This window comes from Saccostrea echinata, unplaced genomic scaffold (assembly GCF_033153115.1).
Source record: "Saccostrea echinata isolate AGI-Se365-2 ecotype Australia unplaced genomic scaffold, CSIRO_AGI_Sech_v1 ptg000008l, whole genome shotgun sequence".
NCBI lineage: Eukaryota > Metazoa > Mollusca > Bivalvia > Ostreida > Ostreidae > Saccostrea > Saccostrea echinata.
This window is the reverse complement of record NW_026889757.1, coordinates 6218209-6230000: the sequence shown is the minus strand read 5'-3', so window position 1 is coordinate 6230000 and position 11792 is coordinate 6218209. Positions and strand designations below refer to the sequence as shown.

The following is an 11792-nucleotide window of genomic DNA, read 5'->3' as shown; positions in this document are numbered from 1 at the left end:
TGGTATAGACAACAGTACAAATTGCACTCAAAAGTTAGTATTGGTTTACATCAACTCAGTTGATATCGAATTTACGGAAAAGGTATCATTTTCCCATGAGTGTTCTTTTGAAATATGCACATTTGCAAATCTTTGCGTTAAATTGCATTTATATAAGTATTAACTTTAAGGAGAAAGTTCTTTCTCTCCCAGAATGGACAGTTTTCGGCCTTTCTCCTACTTAAAACAGGATTTCCTTGGTTCTGAGAATAAAACAAAAAATTGCAAAACTGGTATCAGATATCAAGAGTTGATTTTGTTATATAGGTATTTGAATTTTGTAAGGTAGCACACAAACAATGACAAATTCATTGTTTACAGAATGGACAGTCAAAGGTGAGCTAGGTGTGCAGAACAATTTGTTGAATAGCCATTTCCAGACGCAAAATAACAAGAGGTCTTTATCTAAAGAATGGACTGTTACAGATGGATTTTGGGGGGTTCCAGTATTTATACAAGTATGCAATTTATAGTTTGCGTTGTAAAGACATACATGTTTTCCTCCGATGGAGAGAGTATATGACAGAATCAAAAGCTAATGAACCAAAAGATGCACAAGATCAGTGATATTTGGACCTGGAAACAGAGAATAGTAAGGTAAAAGACAATATTAGCCAAACATTGATTAAAAAATGAACTTCTCCAACAAACTATAGATGATCAAATTCGAATCAAATCTGGAAATGTTTAATTTGAATTCAATTTTTGAGGATATATTGACTGCATCAGTGTAATGGTGAGATGCAAATTGCGTTCTAAGTGTTGGATTAGCCATTAGCTGAAATTCAACCTGAAAATGTATTTCAAATCAAATCTGAAAATGTATTTTCTACGGAAATACTTAGCCATAAGCCGAAATTCGACCTGAAAATGTATTTCAAATCAAATCTGAAAATGTTTCAATTTTAATTTTTTATGGAAATATTTACTGCAGGAGTGTAGTGTTCATGTTGCCAACGTGTTCTGAGTGGTTGATTTAATATTAGCCGTACTCCGATATTAGCCGTACTCCGATCTTAAAATGGATTCTTCTCGAGGGAATAATATTTCCGAAATTTAAATCAAAGTGAAATAATGCCATATAAATTCAAGCTTTTAATTTAACTAAGTGAAAATTAAGTTTTGAGTGTTGAAGTATAATGTGCATCATTCATGGATTTAAAATTGTAGAAATCAAGCGGATGCAGTGCAGACATTGTGTTCTGGATTAACTTAGACCTTCACGTTCTTTTTTGTTATTTACATGATTTACATGTAAATATTTACATTTCCAAATATTTTACCTTAAGATTCTTTGCTAATTAGAAAAAAGTTCATGTTCTCATGAACTACCATGGGATGAGTAAGAAAAGCGCGCTTCATGAAATATGCAGGCGTGAAGCATCGTAGTTAATTCTCAAAAATTAAATTCATCTCTTAAATTAAAGCGTATTCAATGTATCTATTTTTGTTTCTCTCGTGGGCACATTCCAAAGTTAACATATAACTCTCCATTCTGTTTGTTTTTACTGTCCATTCTTTTTGAGAAAACTGTCCATTCTTAAAAAGAATGGATGGTTTTCCAAAAAGAATGGACCCTTACAGGTAACTTAATGGATTGTTTGAGGAGTTACTTCAATATTAAGCTATAAAATGGACAACACAAACAAAAGCTTTACGTCACAATCATGTTTTAATTTAATTTAATACTTTTAGTGTGTTTTCGAAAAGTTTATTTCTACAAAATTTCGAACCTCTGTCACCAGATAATTATTGTATTTAACAAAATAACAAACTGTAACATGGTAATTATACATCTTCAAACGTTCCTTTTATCAAAACTTCATGAATTAATACTGGGTCAGGTTTTCAACATTGGCAAATTTCAAGAAACATCCGGGATATGTGTAGTTTGGTGTTTATATATATTTAAACAATAAAATGCTTTGTTTGGTTGTTAGTACGGGAATTAATGTCGCAGCAGTTGCAGAAAAAATACATAACCCGCGTAAGCAGGTTATGTATTTTTTTCTACAATAGAGCGGTTTTCATAAGAAATAAAAGAAATAAGAAGATGGGTGAACATGACGAGCGAAAAGCCTATAGTGTGACAAACATGAAGGTGAAAAATTAAATCTCAATTATACTTAAATCTATAGATGAGGAAATTTATATGTAAACAAATTAGTAAGATCAATGTCAGAAAAGCTACAGGCATAGACGGGATTTCCCCAAAGATACTGCATTACGCGAAGCCTGTTATTACCAGACCCTTGACCAAACTTGTAGATATGTCGTTGTCATCCTCAGTTTTTCCAGATTCTCTAAAAATAGCCCAGGTAGTCCCTATTCACAAGAAGAAGTGTACTAGATAAGGGAAACTACAGACCAGTTAGCGTTCTCCCAGCTTTATCTAAGATCTTTGAAAATGCAATCAACACTCAGATATCAAATTATTTTGAGAAAATTTTTAACCCTTATTTAGCAGCATTTAGATCAGGGTATGGTTGCCAGTCTACCCTATTAAGAATCACTGAGGATTAAAAGAGAGCTTTAGATGAAAATAACTATGTTGCTAATACTGGGTCAGGTTTTCAACATTGGCAAATTTCAAGAAACATCCGGGATATGTGTAGTTTGGTGTTTATATATATTTAAACAATAAAATGCTTTGTTTGGTTGTTAGTACGGGAATTAATGTCGCAGCAGTTGCAGAAAAAATACATAACCCGCGTAAGCAGGTTATGTATTTTTTTCTACAATAGAGCGGTTTTCATAAGAAATAAAAGAAATAAGAAGATGGGTGAACATGACGAGCGAAAAGCCTATAGTGTGACAAACATGAAGGTGAAAAATTAAATCTCAATTATACTTAAATCTATAGATGAGGAAATTTATATGTAAACAAATTAGTAAGATCAATGTCAGAAAAGCTACAGGCATAGACGGGATTTCCCCAAAGATACTGCATTACGCGAAGCCTGTTATTACCAGACCCTTGACCAAACTTGTAGATATGTCGTTGTCATCCTCAGTTTTTCCAGATTCTCTAAAAATAGCCCAGGTAGTCCCTATTCACAAGAAGAAGTGTACTAGATAAGGGAAACTACAGACCAGTTAGCGTTCTCCCAGCTTTATCTAAGATCTTTGAAAATGCAATCAACACTCAGATATCAAATTATTTTGAGAAAATTTTTAACCCTTATTTAGCAGCATTTAGATCAGGGTATGGTTGCCAGTCTACCCTATTAAGAATCACTGAGGATTAAAAGAGAGCTTTAGATGAAAATAACTATGTTGCTGCTATTTTAATGGACTTTTATCCAAGGCGTTTGATTCCCTCATGATCTTGTCCTGCTCAAACTAAAATCTTATGGTCTCTCCCCACCTGCGGTAGATCTGATAAAGAACTATTTATCTTGCAGAAGACAATGTGTCAAAACTAGTCAAAATATAAGCACCTTACTGGATATCTTTAAAGATGTACCTCAAGGATCAATTCTTGGACCAGTTATTTTTAATATTTTTATTAATGACATTTTCTATTTTGTAAAAAATTCAGACTTGTACAACTATGCAGATGACCACACCTTATCCAAATCAGATCCTATCTTAAAAAAAAATGTTATTACTACATTTGAAAAGGAAAGTGGTACTCTCATCGACTGGTTTTCGGTTAATAAAATGCAGGCAACCCAGAAAAAATTCAAGCAATAGCTCTGGGGAAAAAGACGCATGATAAAAGCATTACTTTAAACTTAAATGGTACAACTCTTGCCTGTGAGCAAGAAGTGAAACTGCTTGGTGTTACTTTTGATTTTAACTTAAACTTCAATTCTCATATATCAAATATTTGTAAGCAGCTCGACAATTAAATGTGTTAAAACGTGTCGGGAAACATCTCTGTAAACTGGGTAAACCTACCATCTATCATTCCTTTATAATGTCCAACTTTAGTTATTGCCCTCTGGTGTGGCATTTCAGTAGTGAACAGAATTGTCAAAAAAAAAAAAAATTCAAGAGCGAGGACTAGGATTTATATATAATGACTACACAAGCAGTTATGACCAGCTACTACTAAAATTAAAGCTCCCCTCACAGAGAAATCCCACATACAATTTTTGGTACAAAAAGACCCTGGAATTACCTAGGCCAAGAACTACTAGGTATGGAAAACAGTCTTTCAGCTATGCGGCTGCTACGTTATGGAATTCTTTACCAAACCATGCTAGGGAACTTTCCACCCTCAGGCAGTTTAGAACATTCATTGACACATGGAGGGGGGATACAAGTGTAGTTGGGGCAGCACAGCTGATGAGACAATATTTATTTATTTATTTTAGAGTCACAGTCTTTTATTTTTGCAGCTTTTCATTTATTTCTGAAGTCTTTCATTTGCTTTACTGATACCACCTCATTTCATTTTATTTAGTTTTCTAAGTTTCTTTTATATCTATATATTAAACTTTGTTATTTACTTAAATTTCCAGTAATAAGGTCCCTGGGGACTGAAACTTTTGGAGTAACATCCTATGATGGTAAAGTGTAAGCTCTCCAGGATCCTAGTTTCTTTTATTTTTTGCTTTTGGTGTCTGCTTTTTCCTAACCTCACAACAATACATATCTTGCCTATGTTGGTAGAGACTGACCAAATCACTAGACAGGATTTGGTGAGGAACTTCAATTATTTTTTTATTTTTATTTTGGTTAAGCTGTATCTGCTTGAATTTTTAAGTTTCTAAGCTACCAAATTTATTTTTCTATCATTAATACAATAAGTGCATTTTAATCTGATTCTATGTGTTTAATGTAGTGCTTAATGAAATATATGGAGATAACGAACAGTATTCAAGCTCAAAAGTCCATTAAACAATACAAAATAGGAGCAGAGCAAACACTGACCTCCAAACATCAGAGGTGGGATCAGGTGCCATGGAGGAGTGAGCATCCCCAGCCGACCTGTCACACCCGCCGTGCGCTCCTTGTCATGGTCGGGAAATAACGGAAAAATCCGTCGACAATTCAGTGTGTAAATAATGGCCTAACAATTAGTATGAAAAACGTCAGTCAGCATTTGACTCAATGATAAATTGTATTTGCTGACAAGGTCATTGTATCGACCATAGAACTTACGAAATGATGACTTTAAACGAGACAGCTGATATTCTTGATTCATCAACTTGTTTGTCAATAATTTACCCCGTTTTAGAAATTGTACATAAGTAGAGCATGCTCTTGCGTATCGAATCAACTGAGAGATATATACCCCGTATGCAGGTGATGAAGGTATATTGCTGCATAAGTAAGGGAAGTTGACGATTGAAAAGTTAAAGACATCACATTTATCATAAAGCTTGGTTGTTAGATTACCATTAACGTCTTTTTCAAGTAAAAATCCAAATATGAAACAAATGTGTTAGATTCTGTGGTATATTTTATCTCAAGCTCACCAGGATATATCGTATCGACATAAGAATGGAAATAGCCATTGTTAATTGACAATACGTCGTCGATATATCTAAATGTCGAGTTGAAGGCCACAGCAAGTGTTTTCTTCTTTTCACGTACAAAATTTTGAACAAATTTTGCTTCATATGAATACAAAAAAGGTCTGCTAATAACGGGGCGCAATTGGTACCCATGGAAATTCCAATAGATTGTTGGAATTTGCTATTATGATGATGCTTATTATTATTTTTTTTAATTTTTGTTCTTCTTGATGCAATCATTTAGCTTTTCAATTTTCTGTTATTTTCCTAATTCTTAAATTTGTTTTATCTGCCATACGTGTGTATATATATATGTACATGTGTTTTTGCATGCTAATTTATGTTGTAAATGTTTTCTATGTGATATTTTTAGCTGTGATAGTCGGTTTAAGAGCTCTACAGAGCTCATGTTACGTTCATTGTTAAACTATGTAAAAAATGCCGACTTCAAATAAAATTTACTTACTTACTTACTTATCAAACTTTTCCTTGATATTTCATCTAATATTAAAATACACTTTATGTAAAATCTCTACAATTGGCAAAAATCTCATGAAGATTGAAATTATTTGCTTATGAAATATTATACACACACCAAAGAGGGCAAAAAACGTCATTTTCTCATGCTATAACATAATTTTTTTGATATGAGTGGGTCTTCGCTCCATTTTTATGAAAGATAATTCTCATAGTTTGCATAAAAATAAACATTTTTTGGTTACCAAAAATATGGAGCAAAGACCCACTAGTCGCTCGCGTGGCGCAGTGGTTAGAGCGCCTGCTCTAGAGTCGCGGAGTAAGGAGTTGATCCTTACGTCGCGGGTTCGAATCCCACTGTGGGACGTGGAGACCGGTCCTTCGGATGAGACCGTGTTAACCGAGGTCCCGTGTCGCAGTAGGTGCTGGCACGAAATAGATTCCTAAGTGCCGAGTATAGGACAAAATTTGCAGCTCTCCACCGGCAAGTGGTGGCGTCTCCATATGAGTGAAAAATTCTCGAGAGGGACGTTAAACAACATACAAAACAAAGACCCATTATACCTTAAAAATATACATTCGCATCTTTTCGAGAATACTTGAAGTCCATTAAGTCAAGGATCATATCAGAAACATGATTTAAATACCACTATTCATCAGGACTTGTGTAGTCTAGTGGTTAGCGTGCTAGTCTCGAAAGAAAATGATCCTCATGATTTTTATTGCTAAAACCACTACTACCATATTATTTTTTTAATAAAAGAATAAATTTTGCCGAGAAAATTTTCCTCAGAAAAGTTTTGTTTATCACCATTTTATAAATTTCAATAATGAGAACTTTACTCTAGTAAATACTAAATTCACAAATTGAATATGATTTTTATATATCTAAAGCTATAGGCTTTCTGCTCGCTATGCCGTTCGCCCATCTCCTTTCCTTGTGTGTAAGTGTACAACCTAAGAACACCCGATATTTGTCATGAGCAAAAATTATTACAAGTCCCTACTTATAAAACCACAAATACACAGGTGCTTGTGGACAGGACCCTGCTTAAATTACAAATTGAACCCCTTTTTTATAATTATTTTTTTTAATAAAATTTTCTTTATTTTTTTTATCTCTTAAAAACTACTTGAAATTCTCTTTATATATATATATATATATATATATATATATATATATATATATATATATATATATATATATATATATATATATATATATATATATATATAGGGGTAACGAATGTTTAGAATTAGCATCTGCGTCGGAATTTCAATGTGATTTTTGATCAGGAACATGTAGATGAAGTAGTAAGAGATAAAATATAAAGAAAATTATGTTAAATTTTTTTTAAAAAAATCATTAAACGGGGGGGGGGGGGGGGTGCATCGTAAAAGCAGGGTCCTGTCCACAAGCACCTGTGCATAGATGCACTTTTTTTTTTTTACACATTATATATAAAACCTGCTGTAACGTTTTCAACTTCATCCAAGTCATTTATTATGGAATGAACACAGATCTAAGGAGATGGGTGAACATGACGAGAGATAAGCCTTTAGCGTGACAAACATGAAGATGAAAAATTAAATTTTAATCATATGAAAATTTTTCTTGTTATTTCGTCTAACATTAAAATATACATTATGTTAAATATCTACAATTTGTAAAAAAACCCTCAAAGATTGAAATTATTTTCCTGTGAAACATTAGACACACACCAAAGGGGGCAAAAAGAGTATTTTCTCATACTATAACACTATTTTTCGATATGAGTGGGTCCTCGCTCCACCTTTTTGAAAGTTAATCCTCAAAGTTTGCATAAAGATATACATTTTTGGTTACCAAAAATATGGAGCATTGACCCACTATACCTTAAAAATATACTTTTATGACATAACATTCGCATCTTTTCGAGAAATACTTGAAGTCCATTAAGTCAAGGGTCATATCACAAACATGATTTAAATGCCACTCTTCATCAGGACTTGTGTAGTCTAGTGGTTAGCGTGCTTGTCTTGAAAGAAAATGATACTCAGGATTTTTAATGCTAGGGTTCGAACCCCATGAATATCACATTAATTTTTTTTAATAAAAATAAATTTTGTTGAGAAAATTTTCCTCAGAAAAGTTTTGTTTATCATAATTTCAAAAATTTCAATAATGAGAACTTTACTCTAAATACTAAATTCACAAACTGAACATGATTTTTATGTACTAGTATCTGACGCTATATGCTTTCTGCACGCTATGTTCGCCCATCTCCTTTAACCAATCCCTTGGAGGTCATGTGATTCTACGACGAGTATGAAGGAGTGTTCCACGATTTTTCTGGCATGTTTGACTAATACAATACATAGGCAAAGTTAGTTATTTTAAATCTAAAAAAATGAATTTGTTTTTTGTTGTTTTTGTTTAAAATGCCACATTTACCTCTTAACTAAAAAAAATGCTTCTGAATAATGATAGTGTTCACATGACCTTTTAAAGTTCCTTGCCTTCATACCAATGTTCAAATTTGAGTTTGGCTCTTTTCGAGACAAAACTGCTAAATTTTGCGATTCATAAAGTAAATATATGCAATATTTATTTAAAAAAAAATAATTATTGAATTTTTATACATAAACATCTTCACTTCAGCAAAGTTGAAAATGCTTAATATTTCACAGCTTATACAAACTTTAAGAAGAAAGAAAACACACTGATCACTAATACCCATATTTATTTCAGAGAACAATTTTTTACCATCAAAGTTAATGGAACATAAACAAATAGTAGGGACCTCGTCTTTCTTGCACATATCGATTGCTTTCAGATTTCGGAGAGAAGTTTGCGTTGCTCCTCACAACGCCTACCCCACTGTATTGGCCGCAGTTCCGAGTGAACTTGATGTTCTTGAAGACATCCGAGGCGCCCAAGGTTTTCGTACCCCAAAAATTCCTCGATGTATATTTTGCATTTCTCAGGAGACTACGTGCCGAGGAGGCGTTCAAAGTTCCCGTTCCTTTGGGGTTGCTTGCCAACAATAAGTTAAAGCCGCTGTGACGAAAGACTGCAGCGCCATGACATAGCCATACCCAGTGGTTATTCCCGCCCGCGATGTCATTGTAGACAGCTACGAACCAGTTGCGCCAGTAGAATTTCTGTGTTAGTTTTTCATATACTTTATTGGCTACAGCTGACTTGGAACTGCCTTTGTTGAATGTCAGAATGTGTTTGGCGTCGTTGGTTGCTACATCCCTGAAGTTGTTCGTAAGATCTCGGTCCACTTTTTCCATAGCCTTTCGCATTTCGTTGATTTGACCTGTCCATTTTTGTTCATGGCCCTTGAGAGAGTTGGGGTGTTTGATTTTGTAGTACGCCATCTCAACCTGACTTCCCACAAGAATAAGTTTGGTCAGCCCCAACATGAACGTTTGTATATCGCGCCGGTCGTTTTGGTTAGCCTGCACTGCTTCCGTGAGAACGTTACTGGAAAACGTGGATCCATGAGATACGATGTGATTGTATAACATTTGGGCGCTGTTCTCGTACACGCATTCATAAACAGTAGCGAAAGTATCCCTAAAGCTCGTAAAATCACTACCACTGGCATTATAGAACTTATCCAATTCCATTTTCATGGCCTTTATTTTCTTTTCAAAGGTAAAAAATTGGACTCTAACACGGTTCCAGTCCATTTTGCGAGCGATTTCATCTAATCTTCGATCAACTTGGTCAAACCGATTTTCGATTTTGGACAACATATCACGCATAAATTTCAGCTCTGCGGACTCTTCTTGAATACCAGCTATAGCGGCTATAATCCCAATCGCCGGACCCACCATGCCAAGATATGGACCAACTCTAGTTGCCAGTTTCCCCATGGTGGTTGCAAATTGCCTGTCGCCGATTGCTTGCGCCAACTCGGTGCCAGCGGTGATGCCATTGTCCACAATGTCATTTCCGGTCTGTGCGAATATTACTGATGTTACCACTAGAGCAAGGAACGCCCCGAACTGTACCTTCATCTGTAAAAGAGCAATAGGACAATGTTATTTTGCTCTAAAGAAATCAAAATTAGGTTCGACACAACGCTACACGAAAAGTTTTTCACTGAAGAATATTTCAACAATGATGAAAATGAAATTATCCCAGGGCATATATAATGATAACCTATAAGACCAAAGTTTTTTTTTTTTTACATGTTAAATTATAGCTTTTGTCCGTTTTGCGAGAACTCGTTCCCAGTCCAAATAGTACTGTCACTAATAAGGTTATAAATGACAACTCGAGAAAATATGCCGGAGATTTTTAGGAACTTGGACAAAAAGACATTATAATTTAAAAACTCACTTATTTAAATAGGCTTTCCTATTTAACCATTAGGTTTAACACAGTTCTTGTGAATATTTGTAAATTCATTTGTTTAATTACTTGAATACAGAATTTCGCTGCTTTGCTTTTCACTTTATTTTACAAACGCTTAACTTCTTAAAATATTCCTACTTTTTACAAATGCTAAACATTTTAAAATGTTTCAACCTTGTTAAACTGAATGCTTACCTTATTGTTACAATTTTCCTTAAATCGACTTCTTCCTTTTCTTGGCGCCCAATGAAATACGCTGCCTCGTGTTCTTGGTACCTTATATATGAATCCCTGAAAAGAGTAGCATTATTTGAACGGAATGCTCGCCTTTTCCGGGTAAAATTCACCTTGACAAGTTTACGTACTGTCAAATTCGAAAAACCCGCCCATTGGTTTCAATACAGAAGAAAGTGGGCGGAGTTTGAACAATTTACTCTGAATTGAGGTTCCAAGGAAGGGGGCGTGGGGCTTTTGGGGCAGTTTTATGGTTGATGCGCATGAGACGTTGTTCTTCAACTTTTTCATATACTTATGCATAATGTATTTTTAAAAAGGGGGGGGGTTGCTTATATATAAAGCTATATTTTTCACAGTTAAAAATACTAGCGATTTTTTTAAAGAGTAAAAAAGCAATAATCTCAGAAAATCTAACTGAATTGGGAGTATATAGTCAAACTCAAGTATTCATGTTCGGCTTCTATCTTAACAACACCAGCACCTGTGTTAAATACTTTTAAAACCTTTATGCATGCATTTCAACCAAATTTCCATATCCATTCACAAATTTAGAAGTAGAAAAGGGCAGTAGGGGATAATTACTTTTTAAAATCTAGGCTATGCAGTCTCCAAGAGTGAACGAAATACAGATTTTTTTGCGTTTCTTTTTTCTTTTCTTTTCTTTCTTTTTTTTTTTTTGCAAGATAATGATAGGAGGTCTGCCCTCTCTTTAAAAATATAATATATGTAATAAGCATTTAATTTCTACTTACAAATTACTATTTTTAACAACAAATAAACATTTTATTATTAATTCCTTTCAAGATAACCTAAACTTAACAAACAAGAGGAGAAGGGTCAGGGGGTCCCGAACCCTCTTCCTCCACACGGGATTTTCAGAATTATTAAATTCATATAGTGAAGTATTAAAAAAAATGATCTCGCCCTCCCATTGAAAGCAAAATCCCTTACAAGGAGAGGCATATATAATAAGGATAGCGGGTTACCCCTGTATCCCCCAGATAGGACTTTCGGACAATTATTTTTACTTAGTGTTTGTCAAGAAATTCTTAATCAGAGTTTTTATTTTTTATTTTTTTTAGTGGATGAACACCCTCTTTTTTTGTTGGAAAAAATTTCTGGATCCGCGCATGTAATACATGAAGTCATTAGACACCTCCTCATCCCCTTCCCACCAAGAATGGCCAAACGAATATAAATGACTTGCTTTAAGTTGAAAC

At 34.2% G+C, this 11792-nt stretch overlaps 1 protein-coding gene across 1 annotated transcript; it reads right to left on the bottom strand.

The window, feature by feature from the left end:
• Positions 1 to 8690: 8690 nt before the first annotated feature.
• On the bottom strand, positions 8691 to 10591 carry LOC133181327 (uncharacterized). The gene is made up of 2 exons (XM_061315847.1): positions 10531 to 10591; positions 8691 to 9995 (listed from the first exon to the last, which is right to left on the bottom strand). Exon 2 carries the CDS (start codon positions 9993 to 9995, stop codon positions 8739 to 8741), a length of 1257 nt encoding a protein of 418 aa, XP_061171831.1. The 5' UTR covers positions 10531 to 10591; the 3' UTR covers positions 8691 to 8738.
• Between the last annotated feature and the right edge of the window lie 1201 nt (positions 10592 to 11792).

Bases quoted from the DNA above. Each gene is read 5' to 3' on its own strand.
- LOC133181327 (XM_061315847.1), bottom strand. From the start codon at position 9,995: ATGAAGGTACAGTTCGGGGCGTTCCTTGCTCTAGTGGTAACATCAGTA.